This window comes from Rattus rattus, chromosome 14, assembly GCF_011064425.1.
Source record: "Rattus rattus isolate New Zealand chromosome 14, Rrattus_CSIRO_v1, whole genome shotgun sequence".
Taxonomy (NCBI): domain Eukaryota; kingdom Metazoa; phylum Chordata; class Mammalia; order Rodentia; family Muridae; genus Rattus; species Rattus rattus.
The window spans coordinates 50851134-50866096 of record NC_046167.1 but is presented as its reverse complement, the minus strand read 5'-3'; the positions used below and the strand labels follow the sequence as shown (position 1 = coordinate 50866096).

The 14963-nt window shown below is 45.7% G+C and overlaps 1 protein-coding gene across 1 annotated transcript in view; it reads left to right on the top strand.

Annotated features, from left to right (window-relative positions):
* Window positions 1-13723, top strand: part of Gmds (GDP-mannose 4,6-dehydratase) — a 522315-nt gene extending 508592 nt beyond the window's left edge. The window contains exons 10-11 of the mRNA XM_032885259.1: window positions 13096-13164; window positions 13328-13723. Of these exons, the coding sequence (XP_032741150.1) occupies window positions 13096-13164; window positions 13328-13390 (132 nt within the window). The 3' untranslated portion in view covers window positions 13391-13723. The remainder of the gene's footprint in view (window positions 1-13095; window positions 13165-13327) is intronic.
* Window positions 13724-14963: the final 1240 nt, after the last annotated feature.

The window sequence follows — 14963 nt, the reverse complement described above, 5'->3', positions numbered from 1 at the left end:
TCAGCCTTGCTCTGCATGCAGAATCATTCTGGCCCTGTCACCCTGCCCTTCCCCTTGTCCCAAGCAAGACATGTATAGCTTATTACCATGTGCTTGTTAGTCTCCATCATTGATGTTGAGCTCCTTGGGCTCACATCTATGGCCACTGACTGCATGTCATGAACGTTGCCAGGATTCAGTAAGAAAATAGATGGGGGAGGTCCTTCATGGTAACTGTTACTATCCCTATAGGGTAGTAACAACTTGATGAATCTGAATTCTAAGCAGCCAGGCTCAAAACTCAAATTGCTTTGTCTGACGCCCACATCTATCTTGCATTCTCCAGACCTGTTTATTGCTGTAGGTACACAGACCCTGACAGTGCAATCCTTCACTCTGTGGATCCTGAAAACTGTAGAAGCCTGCATCCTCATCCCCTCGAGCAATTTATTTCTGTTAGGAATGGTCATGGGTCAGGATCATAAACATTCATGATGGAGTCAGATCCCAAGCATTTGCCAAGCCCTTTAAGTGCTCATGACAAGCAGATCGTAGAATACTTTGTGGTCCTAGAAAGCAAGCAGCTCCTTGAAGAATTTGCCCCTAGAATCTAGTACTACTGAAGAAAATCCACTGGGAACATCTTAGCCTTAGAGCATTGGGGGCTGCTAGGGAGAGAAAAACCCTTCTGTGGGAAAATGTCTTAGTCACTGTTTACTTTGAAATACAAAATTCAAGATTATAACCATTCCTGAGGGTGTCTAAGGAATCTGTAATAATCCAGATGTTTTCTACCTCTACAAAACCATTCATCTCTGAAGATATACACACACACACACACACACACACATATATGTATATATATATGTATATGTATATGTATATGTATATGTATGTATGTATATGTATATGTATATATCTGCTTTCGAGGTCCCAGACTTCAAACTTTCTTCAAGCTCTTCCTTCTCCAGGGCACTGATGTCAGCCCTGTATGTAGTAATAGCCCAGCCTTGCTTCCTCACCCTTAGTTCCACATCCATCTGAGACCTGTTCTAATTGACACAAGTGGGTTACTAGCAGCCATGCTTTTTCTGGACCTCTGTGGACTAAAAACATACTCCTTTGATTTTTTTGTCTTTTTGTTTTTAGTGCTGAGAATTTACACTTGTACTTCCTATGCAAGCTCTCTACCCCTGAGTAGACCTTACTTTCCTGAGACAGGGTTTTACTGTATGGCCCAAGCTTACCTGGAATTCTCTATATAACCAATTTTAACATCAAACTTACAGTCTTTCCACCTCTACCTTCTAAGTGATGGGATTATAGGTATATATCCTCACAGCAGTCCTGTCTGAGTCTTTAGTAAGTCCTTTTCCTGGGTACACAGTTTGTCCTCATTCACAGCCTCTATGTGGAGTTGAATACATGGCTTTATATACTATTCTTAATTGTCCAACTAAAGAGAAGATTGTTCAAGATGTGATACAGATTATCAGGCACAACCCTTGCAGTTGTTCAGGCCTGTGTTTGAGCCTAGGCCCCAATCCAACTGGAAAAGAGCAAGTTATCTACTTGCTGGACCTATGTATCCTTGCCTACCATATAGGACTATTAGCAGGGATCAACAACATAGCATGTGCAGTGGGTCAGAGAGATAGGACCAAGAAGAAGCTCAATAAATCAGTGCTGACTCTGAATGGTCCCTGCTTTCCTTACTAAACCAGGTGAGAACCCACCTTGACCCACCATCCTCTGCTTACAGACAGTGTTCTAAGGTACCCAGTTTCCCTGATCACCCTGTTGACTCAGTCTCAGTGCTGGAAATTGGCTCGTCCATCCCAGATGGAAGAAAACTTGAGGCCTGGTGCATGGCTGCCACAGCCACTATGGGTTCACGACAGACAATAGTGGATGGGGATTGGCACCAGCCACATGTATTGGAGCAGCCTCTGGGAGCAGACTGTGTGTGGACAGCAGGCTAAGAACATGCAGCTGAGGGTCATTATTACTCCTTATGTGGCCCTGAGTAGTTGTGGATGTTCTGGGCAGGCCCACTGTAGGCTTGACGAGGCAATTAAAAACCCTTAACCTGCAAAGGTGTAGTAGTGGGCACTGAGGCCCCTGTGTTTCCATGACTGATGTGGCTGGTATGTCAGGCTGTGGTCTCAATACCCCAGCCACAGGGACCTCATCCCTCTCCAAGGGCCCACACCAATACCAACCTTTCAGGGATGCTTAGAGTGGCCAGAGAGGTGTACCTCTGAGGTCTTAAATCTGGGTGCCTTGTCTTTCTGTCACAACACTTGTTGACTTAGCAATGAAAGCAACATCTGAACCACCTTTAATTCCAAATCAGCCCTTCTTGGCCTTGGATAAATCATTACAGTAGCTTTCCTTCTTCTCAAGACTTCTATAGCTTACCTTGTCCTGTGTAGACAGACTAACTTTTTCCACCAACAGGCCTCTGAAAAATAGATGTGGCCAGAATTCAAGAACCATGCTAGGCTCTCAGCTACCCTGACCTTCCTTCCTGGGTTTATCTGCAGAACACACCATGTGCATCAGAGACAAGAGGCTCTCGCCTCTTGTGGTAGTTTTGCAGCTGACTTAGCAAGAGGATCACTAAGGTAGCCCTTCTCTGAATGCAGAGCTTGTGCTTTGAGGGACTCCTTTGTCCCTTTATGTCCTCTAGCGTTTGGCAGGGAGGGAGCTCTGCCTTATCACCTCTTGTCACTGGGAGCATGGTGCAGGGGCACACTACTCTGGAAATACTCTGTGGGTAGAGTGTCTTGACATGAAAACGTCTAGCTGAAGAACTGTTTCCTAAAGACAGGCTTAGAGCTCAGTGTTTCTACAGTAGAGCTTCCGGATAGTGTGCATCATCCCTAGCACAGTGAAAAATAATAACCATAATTAATTAAATCAATCAGTAAAGACAGAAACAGAGGACAGATCACTGGTACAGTACAGGATGTGTGGCAGCCATGCTCCTCAGAGGTGGCAATAGATTATGTAACAGGGCATGATTTTTTTTTTTATACTTTCATAGTCAATAATTTTTCACATCTGGACCAAGCTGTCATTTCCAAAGCATATTCACATACACTCAAGTGCTGTTTTCATCAAGCTGGCCGACTATGATCCCAACTTATTTGGTCTGTGGACAGGAAGCCACACTCCATCACAGGCCGTCTCTTAGATCAGACCCTCGGCCTTGTCAGCAAGGCCGGCACTGAGGGCAAACAAAGCACCTGCCAAGGGCGACTGTGCAGGGTGTCACACTTGGAGTCCCCACCAAAGCTTTCATCAAAGCCAGCCTGATTATTTTCCACTGCATTTTCCTGAAAGGATGTTATGATTTTCTAGATGTTTGGTGGCTGGCGATAAATCAGGCTTTTATGATGTCATGTGAAAGGCCACCTCTCGGACTTCCTCTGGCCACAAGTGGAGAATAAAAGTAGGACGTGTTGGTAGAGCACAGTAGACACAGCTTAGCTTAACCCTTTCCTCACTTGTCTACCAGCTCGGGTCACAGAAGAAGGTGAGTCTTCTTTTCACGTGAGTAGCCAGGATGTGTGGAAGCAGAGCTGCTCTCTGTGTGATAAGGAGACTCAAGGGCACTGGCATCATATCAAGTGTCTCCCGTGGAGGTGACAGAAAAGTTTATCAGCACTTTAACAAAAGTAGCCTTTAGAAAGCCTTGCTTTATAATGTTGGCAATAACAAGTTGCCTTGAAGCAGAGAAACTCATAACGCTAGTGAGGCTATAATGGAATTTCTCATAGTATTATAAATTCTTAAATGCCTTTGAGAAAATGGGAGGTCTCTCATTTAAGCCAGGATCCAGGATCCTTGTTCCCCTCATCCACATCCCATCAATCCATAAGTCTTTCTGTGTTCTACTTACCCAGTTATCATTCCATGGCCACAAGTCTACTGCCACTGTCATCTAGGAACCTTCCATCTTTCCCCCCATGTGTCCTGGACATCTTAACTGGTCTCCTCTCCTGTTCTTGACCCCTCTAATCTGGGACAGCATGCACAGATGTCTCTGAAAACTTCTAGCGCTGTCCTCATTTGGCCAGAAGAGGGGCAGGGCAGCCTTGCTAATGTATACTCTGGTGAGTTTCTGAACACAACATGGAGGTGCCTAGCCTCCCAGAGCCATATGTGTATCATGCTGAACTTTGACTGAAGTAGCCCAGGCCTGACCACTACAGAGTACTCAGGTCATAAACCCCAAACATCAAAGAGTAGCTGACTGCAACAGGCGGTAGGTCATGTATAAAAGTTTAGTACAGAGAGAAAAATAAACTCCTCCATAAATCAGTATGAACAACCAGAGATCGGTAGCATACTTTGGAAAATCATGTTGGTCCCCATCCTTCCTTCCTCCCCAATGCAGGCTTCTGCCTAAATCATTTAAGTCAGCCAACTTTTTAACTGTGGCCTAAGGGACAGTGAGGTGCAATTCAGAGAATAACGCCTTGGTACAACATGGCTTCTGTAGAAAAAGGCCTGGGATCTAGAGAAGCCTTTTTAACATTAGCTGGCCTCACCACGGGGTGTCTTTCCCTTGTTCATGAGTCTACAAGCACCGGCTTCCTCTGTTTACTCTTCAGAGTTGAGGAGTTGCTCCCTAAAGTACTTTCTATCAGAGGTATCCCCAAAGAGATCTTCCTACCCAGATCTTTCTGTGACAAGTCTCTTCATACCATTCAGGTCTCTGATCAAATCGTACTCTTTAATGTCCCTTAGCCATCAGGATTGTCCCACTCTTGTCAAGTCCCCACCTCTACAGCCTTGTCACCATGTTCCCCATTAGCTGATATTTTCTTTGTATCTCTGTGTACCTCTTGCCATCATCTCTCCAACCCAGCACAGGTGCCAGCCAATAGCCAATGCCTTGCCTCATTCAAAGTTGTTTCCTTAATGCCTGGCAGAATCAATGTCTGGCAACAGTCCACAAGGTTGCAAAATTTGTGCAATACTTGGAGAAAAGCAGAATGTAAAATCCTGGGTAGAACTGTTCAGCAAACCTGCGCCTAGAAATAAAACAGAACTGAGTGTCTTTGGGATAGAATGCTTGCACCCCTGGCATGAATGGGGCCCTGGGTCTGTCCTCCAGTGCCTCACAGGAAGAAATCTAGCACCAGCAGCTATTCGTGTAGAGCCTTGACTCTTACAGCCATCCAGTATCATAGACAGTGTTTATCTATTTTATAGATTTAGAACCTAATTCTCAGAAATGCTCAGAAACAGCTAAGTTAACTGAGCCCTAGACAGGAGTCCAGTTCCCTCTAGTGATATCTCTGGGTCCTTAGTAATGTCTAAGAATGTTTCTGTTGAGATTAAATTTATAGTGGTGTAGAGATGTTAACTGCACTTGGATTGGTCCTGAAAAGTTCATGGGCTCCTGTCCACTGAGGGAACTTTCATTTCATCTCCCCCAAGGTCTCCTTGTGCACCTTGCTGCTCAGTATCCTCCCTTTGGCCACTATTCTGGTTTCCATCACCATGGCTGAGTTTGTTTTAGAGCAATCTATTGAGTCATGGAGTGGCTGCTTTTCTGTGTCAACTTCTACCCAGCATTGTCATTTATTGATGTCCTCATATGCTGACACATTATTGAGGAGTCACTTTGCCTGTCAGGTTAATGTGGCATAAGTACACTGTGTCCTTGGAGGACTTGGTTTGAACATTGTGACTTCTAGACTAAGAATCAGAAATGCTGCCTTCTAGTCCAAGCCCCTGCCACTAGATGGCTTCATGGCATCTGGCTGCAGTTTCTTTACAGACAGACATAGGGGTTCTGTTCTTCTCATGGAAACATGAAGGGAGAATAGCAGGTAACCACAAAGTGCAGATCCCCACAGCCAACTAAAGTTTCATAGCCATGATGGTGAGGAAAGAACTGAAGAGGAAATCAAACTGTGAAAACCATAAGGATCCATACTGAAATGTTCGTCCTTCTCCTGTGCTCCTCAGGAAACTCACACAGGGCAGACAGTTAGTCCTCAAGCAGTTCCTGGAAGAAGCCCTCACAATGCAGGGTCTGCTGTTGCAGAGTTACTGTGACATGCGATGTGCTCACACCTGTGCAGCTAGACCTGTCACAGGAGTCACTGGGAAAGAGATGTGGCTCTCTTAAGCCATTTCCATTTGGCTTGAGAAAAGAGAAGGGAGGAGGTGAAGCATAGGTAGATAGATTACTAGTGAGGGATTTCTTGAATTAGAAGACCTTACTTAATATGCTATATATGTTGGGGAAAACTACAGCATTTACACTGTAAGGACATCTGTATAGTTACATTGTTCTTTTGTGTCTGTGTTCAAAATAAGAGTAGATTGCTTGCCGAAAATAATGATAGATTGCCTCACAAACAAGAAGGATGCAAGCTTAAGAAAATTGCCTTTATCTTGTGCAATCCAGGACGCCCCATGGCCTAAGTCACCTTCCTGGATAAGAGGGCACAGGCTCAAGATAAGCAGGATAACAGTTTGGCTTTTAGCTCCAAGACACTTTGTAGAGAACTTTCATCTCTAGGAAAGAGGCCTCTGAAGCAGATACAGAATCTCCTGAGTTGCATCTTGAGTGTGGCTGTCTTCAACTTTAATTAGCTGAATTCTGCAAAGTGCTTTCAGGGCAGAAAGTGCTAAGTGGCAAAAGAAATGCAGCCTGCATCTTATGTCCAGAACGCCACTTGCCAATTATGTCACAACAGTCCCTAATCGGTCCACTTAAAGGTGCTTTATCTCCTTTCCTCGGGGTTTATGCCACCTCCTACTAGCATGGGCAAATCTTTACACCCCAGATCCAGTTATTAACAGTAGCCAGTAATTTTCAAAGAAGATGGTGCTGACTTGGAAGCCTGGAATGCTGAGGTCACTAACAATCTTATCTCCCTGTCATTAAGTGGCCCTTACATTATAAGTGTGAGTCACCATCATCACCAACCCACATCAGCTGGTTAGGGTGGTTAGTGAAGGATTAGGACCAGCGGGCTCCAGTAAGTCATCCATTCAATCCACTTTCCTTGTGTTGACACTACTGTGGGCAGTAGGCTTCAAAACTCCAAAAAAAGTTAATTCCATGAGTACAACTATAGACACAGGATAGGTACAGAGGTGTCATAAATCTGTATGCTGCAAGGTAACCTCCTCAAAGTCTCATTGGCAACCTGTTAGACATCTACCTGTGAACCTGCCCCTTTCCAGGGTACTAGACACTGCTTCTGAGATAAGTTTTCCTTTGCTTACTCATTCCGAGTGGGCCTAATGGAATGGACTAAGCCTGGGTCCCTTGAGGTTATACAAGCCAGAAAGAGTGTTCCTGGTTGGTTGCCATTTCAGTCAAATGGTTGCCCCAGTCAAAGCCCTGTGATGGCTAAAGGGCACAAAGGCAGTAGTGGTGCTACTAAGGTGCTCCCAAGCTGCTAAGCACGAGGCTACAACCTGGTTAGTATGAATGTTGCATGTTGTGTGTATGATCCAGTCCACAGGAGAATGGACCATGTCTCATGTATGTTGGCCTGAGAGAACTTTCTTAAGACTCATTAGCACTCTAAAGGGAAATTAATAGTCTGAGAACCCATACCTCCTCCCAATACAGCCATCCCTCAGCATCCTCAGAAGATTAGTTCCCAGGTCCCCCTCTGACACTGAAATTCTCAGAGACCCTGTATAGCATGATCCAGGCCTATGCGTGTCTTCCTGCACTCAGTAAATCTTCCTAGGAAACTTAGTGCCTAGCACAGCTACTGTTAGCAGGTGCGATGGTTACAGTACAGCAGTAACAAGTGCGATCAGTGCACCGACGTACAGGTGTCTATGTTTCTGTCATCTTGGATCAATGGCCGCTTGAGACTCTGTGTGCAAAGTCCACCGATTTAGAGGCTCCCCCCTTAAACGTGTTGTCTGTGTAACCTGCAGAGCCTTGGTTGCCTAACTGTACTCTACTTATGCTAACTGTACATTTTTTTAAATAATGGAAAAGGTGTGTGGATGTCGTGATAGGGTGGGTAGGCAGTCTATGCCCAGTGGGCTTAGCCTGAACTTTGTGCAGAGGCTGGAAACAGCTTTTATAGGCCCGCTTCTCTGCTTCATGTCTTATGCCGGGCTACATGCTGGAACAGCGCTTTGTGAAGCTGGCCAAGGGTCCTATCAGTTTAGCTCTGAAGCTCTGTCAGCCCTGCTGGAGGGACAGTCCCCTGAACCTGCTTCCTGAACAGATGAGACAACATGCAGCTTTCTCCTAGTCCCGTGTCACCCCTTGTCATTAAAGGAGAGGCTTGGCGTCGATTTCAGTCTTTGCCGTTCCAAAGCCGTCCCGGGTAGGAGAGGGAGGTGCCCAGCCTCCTCCTCATTGCACTGCTCTGAGGTTAGCTCTCTCCTGGAGGAAAATTAAGCCACAGTTAAGTTCTTCTTAGGTCCTCAGAATGAGCATTGCAGGCTACAGAGTGGGCTTTCTTTAGGTTTCTTTCTCACTTTTCTTCCATACTGCCCTCCCTGTCTGTCTAGAATCTTGACTGGGATATGCAGTGCAACTTCAAAGACTTCCCTGAAGTTCTGTTGTTTTGTTTTGTTTTGTTTTGAGCAGTTCTGCATTTCCCAAGAGAAGCTTTACCCTAGGAGGGAAGCCTGCCTCCTCACTCATTAACATAAAGTCAGATCAAGGACCTAACTTACTGACATTCTTCTATTCCCTTGGAACTGAGCTGGTTTTCAATTTCACTTTTCTAAGGAAAGCATGAGGGGAAAGTCAGTATTTTTGTGCCACTCACAGCTCCATGTCTTACATTCCTGAAGATGTTTGGCCAAGGTTTCCATTGGGCTAGGATTTCCTTAGTCATATCCCTGTCTGTGCACCTTCTTGCTTATGGCACTCAAAAGTCAATTTCTTCCAGTATGTACATTAGAACTTGAACAACATCCTGCCGAGAGCTCTTACACTCCTCAAGTCTCTCAGCCCCACCAGATGTTCCTGCAAACCACACCACAAACCTGCTGAGGAAGCCCAACCCAACTTGTAATCAATCTAAATGTTATAATTTTCACAAATCAAACGTAGAGAAAAGGGAGAAAAAGAAACGAGGGCGTGAGTTTGGAGTTACCCAATGTGATCCAGGCTAGTCCCTAGCTTCCCTATGTGATGTTTAGGGACAGTAGATGAGGGTTTGCTGAAGGGACTTAATTTGTATAAGAGCAATCAAAATCACATTAGGGGAAGAAAAGTAACCTATGTGGCTGAAAGGTGTCTTGTTATCTTGACAGCAATGCACAGGGAACCCAGAGATCTTCAAAAAGGGGCCTCTAATTAAAGGAGACAATAATAGCAGGGTGAGCCCTCCTTTGCTGTCAGCTCAGAACTGGCCTAATGACTTCCCGGGACTTGGTCTGGCGCTTTATCTATCCTCTGTAACAAGGCCAACAGCCAGGAAAGCCTGAAATTTCTTTGCAACAAAATATGCCCTACTCTCAGGCTAATGTCTACAGCCCCATTGCCGTGACAGCCACCATGCCTGGGTGCTCCAGATGCAGCCCAACTCCTTAGGAGCAGACAAGCTGGGTCTGCAGGAGAGAGCTGGTGTATAGACTTTCCCGGTTCCTCATGCTGTTTGGCTGTTGTAAAATGCTTAGTTAAGCCTAATTGAATTTGACAATAATAAATTACACATCGAAACTGTATAGTTCACCTAAAGAATAGTACTGGAAATGGCAAAGACATCAGAAGCCGGATTTAAGAAATGTCATATTCACATTTAAATACTTTAAATTTTCCTCCGAGTTTTGTTGCCTGGTTTTTGGGGTATTTTTTGTTTGTTTGTTTTTGTTGTTCTCAGGACAGCTCCAGACCTCCCAGTTCGTGAAGTTCTTTCTTGAAACTCTACATAAATCATCACTTTAATTTCAGTTTTGCTTCTGTTGTCATATGGTGACTATAAGCCTATGAAGAAACTAATAGTTCAAACATAGAAGAGTATAGATAAACTCATTCTTCTCATTTGTCATTAGGAGGTTCTTGACCCTACTGGAGTCATTTTGGCAAGTTCAAATGTCTTAAAAGACATAAATATGAAGGAAGTGCATATGGCCTTTGTCCCTACCCACATCGTCTGTGTGAGCACAGCACTCCTGCTTCCCTGTAGGAGTCCAGCTCCCAACCCTGACTTCTCTGCAAGTCAGAGGAAATGGTTTTTAAGGGAGCATTTCCTGTCTGCCCTCCTGTCCAGCATTATATGCCTTCTCACACAGGCCTTGTCATGCCACCCCTGCAGCATGCCTGAGCATACTTACAAGGGAAACAAGCCACTGGCCAGACGCCATGGCAGATAAAACTTTTCTCTCTCTCTCTCTCTCTCTCTCTCTCTCTCTCTCTCTCTCTCTCTCTCTCTCCCCTTTCTTTCTTTCTTTCTTTCTTTCTTTCTTGGTTTCGTTTGTTTGTTGTTTAGAAGGTTTATCTATATAGCCCGTGCTGTGGCCCATAACTCACTCTGTAGATCAGGACAGCCTTGATCTCAGAGATCATCTGCCTGCCACTGCTTCCCGGTTGCTGGGATTAAAGGTATGTGCTACCCACCTGCTCACCTTCCCCAATCCAGGTTTCCTTAGAACAGTAAAGGATAAAGCAAGCTGAGTTCATGGAGACAAAGGGGAGCTCGGTGCCTAGGCAGGAGAAAGAGTTGGTGGGACAGAAATATCTTGACTGGCCCTTATGTTGACTCCGTGGCAACTGGTAACAAGAACCACTGTTTTGTTCTGATAGGACCCCATGCTCTTCCTTCCCAAGGCTTCTCGATCTAATTTCAGGGAGACAGAGCCTTGGCAACAGTCTAAGGAAGCTAGGAGGCTGTAGTCTAAGAGCTGGGCTCAAAACTAAATTGTGAAGTTTAGCTGGGCCTGTCTTTGGTTTCAGTGAAATACTTTTACAGTGTATGTTAGTAATGTCTGTTGCTAAGCTTTTGAAAACCATTTTTCTTTTTTCCTTAATTGTAGTTGCCCGGTTGTTTTCATATTATGAGCTACTTGTAGAAAAATACAGGAAACATAATTACAATACAACGTTCCCTTTCCCAAGCCTACTGAGATCATTTGAAACCAAACAGGGTTTTAAGGCTTTTTTAACTATGTTCTCAGCCATGAATTGCGTCCATGCTGAGCTGGTTGACCCACAGCCGGTGGTACCCGTGTCCTGAAGCTGCTGTAGGAGTGAGGGAGGGCAGGAGGACATGGCTTCATGACTGCAAGCTACACAGATTCTTCTGGGGAAAAGGAAGGAATATCTTTGTGTGACTTTTACACTAAAAAGAGAAGCATAACACACACACACACACACACACAAAAGTTTATTTAGGGAGAGTAAAGAGAAATAAATCACTTGGTTTGTTTTTTCACTTACATTGGCAGCTCCAGGTAGCACTGTGCTATAAATGCTAATTACTAATTCTTGTGTCCTACCTTTCCTGGGGAGTCTGGAAATGGGCTTTTAAGCCAGCAGCAGTCCCTTGCTTCACTCCGGTTAACACTCTGGGGAGGAAGTGGGTACTTCAGCGTATTGTGAAATGCAAACGAAGCCTTTGGGAATTTGATTTATTCAAGCCTAAAAAAACAGTGATGGATAATTGTGACCGAGAGTCCCCGAGTGTCCTCTGCTAAAGATTCAGGCAGGGAAGTGGAATCCAGACCACCTCTGCCTGAAAGGCCCAGGTGAGTGCCCAGCACGGCAAGCACAGAGAGCTTGTGCCTAAGCCCCTGGCCTGCCCGGCTGACATACAGAATAAAGTGCCTTTGCCTGCCAAGTTCAGGGGACTGGAGAACAGGAGAAGCCTTTTACTGCAGCATGGCTATCGGGGCCTGTCACTCAGAGCGGATGGTTCACTTGTTGTCCAATAGTGTATGGCTCAAATAGAGTGTCTTAATGGAGTACTTATCATTATAAAGATCACCTTTCCCTCCTGCCTTCCCAGTCCCTGGATATTTAGTCTCGGCATATGTACCATTGGAAACACTCATATGAATAGACCTAACTGCCGTTTCCTGCTTTTCCTTTCCTCCCTCCTCTCTTCCCTTTCAACTCATCTTGAAATTCCTGTTCGTTTTGAGACCAGCAATAAAGAACTATGAGTGAGGGCTAAGATAGAGGATTTTCATCTCTTGTTTCTTGTTTATTGCCAGTCTTTCTTCCAAGGAAGCCTGAGTACACATGTGTTTCTCTCCTGTAAAGTCAGAATTGAGCTAGCCGACCAGGCTTGACCTCTCTTCTGTATGTTGATAAGGCCCACTCCTGGTCTGAGTCAGTGGTCCGCAGCAGTCTCCTCTGAAAGCCCATCTATATGGAAGCTAAAGAAAGGATCTAGATTGACAGAGGTACACAGCCTCTAATGCAGAGTTTCAAACTGAGATTTGCACGTTTGTCCCATGAGTCAAGGAAAAAAATCCCTAAATTCTAAGGAAGAAAGATAAGAGTAGAACAGACCCTTTACTGTGGCAGGAAAAGGAGGTTTCGGTTTAGGAGCTTGTGAGTGCGCTGCTGGCTGGCGGTGAGAACTGCCTTCACCTTAGCAGAGCCAGAGCTCAGCCAGCTGCTACTGCTAGCTCTGCGCTCTTAGCTCTGGGCTCTCTTGGCTGACCACCATGGTGCCATCCTCTGTAACTGCCTGCCGGCCTGGGCTTTCCCAAAAGCCGGAAACCGGAGGCGAGGATCCACTTGTCCGAATCCAGACGCCAGGGACTGGGCAAGGGCTGTAGACCTGAAGGTAGCAGGACCTGAGGAAGGGTAGGTTCTAGGGACCTAGCAGAGAGGTCGGGGTTCTGCGGGTCCAGGACCTAGAATTTCTGTTCTGCAGTGGAACTTCGCGTCTTGGACATGCCGGCATGATTTACCCCTGGCCTCCCTGAGAAGTGCAGTAATTCGAAACAGTTCTTACAGTAGTTTTCCTGACAAATTAATATCTATTTTTTTTAGAGCCATTGGAGTCACTAGGACAAGGTGGGGCTAGGGAATGTGGACAGTTAGAGATGGCTACTTGCAAGGTCCTAGCTGCCCAATGGTGGATGGTGAAAGGGGGACGGTGCAAGCCCAAGCATAAACACAATTCATCTGCCATCTCTCCACAGGACTTTCTACAGGGAGACTGCTCCAAGGCTCAGCAGAAACTGAACTGGAAACCCCGCGTTGCCTTCGATGTAAGTTTTGTCTCTGGTGCATGTTCTCAGAGCTGCTAGCTGTGAGCGCTGGCTGAGGGGCTGTTGTCAAATAGGAGACCTTTCTGGGCCCTGTGAGGAGGCTTTGTGGGAAAGGGTGGCAGAAACTCCTCCCTTACGGCCCACCCTGGATCTTGGGTTGCAGGAGCTGGTGAGAGAGATGGTGCAGGCCGACGTGGAGCTCATGAGGACCAACCCCAACGCTTGAGCCCCTCTGCAGAAACTAGAGGCATTGGCAACAGTGCAGAGCCAGTGAACCGGAGTTCAGTCACTCCTGCCAACCATGGACCCTCGACCTCCTGTGTTGTCCCTGCATCTAGAGCTGGGCCACAGAGGTTTGTAGACCCCAAGACAGGACACGCCAGACCTAAGGCCGCATTGCTTTTGTCAAAGCCTCCTCTGAATGATTTTGGGAAATCAAGAAGTTTTAATCACATATTCATTTTACTTGAAATTATGTCACTAGACAACTTATATTTTGGAGTCTTGAGATTGTTTTTCTCTTTTCTTATTAAATAATCTTTCTATAAACTAGCAATAACAGAGTTTCCTGTGGATGTTTTCTCCAGTTTGTAACGTAGGCAGTTTATAGCCCCAAACAACACACAGATCCTCAGCTGGGGATGAAATAGTCCTTGGTTCCTTTGAGAAAGCCCCTGTTGAGAAGACCTTGCCTGAGCTGACCTGGCAAAGCACCCTGCTAAGTCTCTGCCTTAGGACATACCTGTCCCCTGCTGAACTGAACCATTCCCACCCCTTCTCATCTCTGCTGATTTTAATTAGAACCACCTAGCTCTCACCCTCCCACAAAAAAAGGGGGAGGGGGCTCATGAAACAAGGATTAAAAGAAGAAACTTTGATGGTAAGTAAATATTGTTGGAACATTCTGTGTGAAAGCCCTGGACTACCTACCCAGAAGCCCCCTAACATATGCCCCTTCTATGGTCTAGTCTTTCACACAATATTTACTTCCAACCTCTTCCCATCAATACTAGGTCACTTTTTAAATTGAATTTGATTCATCAGTTCAATCCACTTACATCGGGACCCAATGCCTACCAGACACATGCTGATACTTCAAACGCATCAATACTAATTAGAAGTTATCATACAGAGGCTTAGAGCCGAGGATCCAGCTTCATTGAGGTATCATTTAGGTGCTAGAATTATAGCCACGGGCCTGTATGCCTGAGCCGTGTACTGTATACCTACACGTGATACATTAGTGTACAGAACACTCCCTGAGAGCAAGCAAGGATCTGCTTGCAGGGATACAGTCTTGCATGAAATAGTCTTTTGGCCTAGAACAAATTAGGTCAGGACTCTTCTCCCCTCACTCCCCTTCCAAGCAAAATAAAATAAAACTTCAGCAAATGGCATTCCAATCTTTGCGCATGCAAGAAACTGGGAGTGAACTATTTCCGAATGTCTTCACAGTCAGGTTTATGATCTGGGGGAGGCCTAGGGCTGGTGCAGAGGGGGCTCTTTCTGGCACTCTCTATCCTGTGAGAGCATGCTGACCAGGGCAGCCTCTGTGGAACAGAATAGGGTAGCCAGGCTGGCCCACCGGGTTCTCAGAAGCCAACCCAAGAGGAGCCTGCTGCTTCTGTTCCCAAATGGGATGCTGCTAATTGGAAGCAGATGGTCTCTGGGAGGTGGGGTTTGTCCGATCGAGCAGGCTGGGGGCATTCACAGATGCTCTATCACTCTTGGGCACACACTGTCACCCATGACCTCAAACATGCATCATAGACTAATCCAGTCCCCGGCATGCCCTCTCT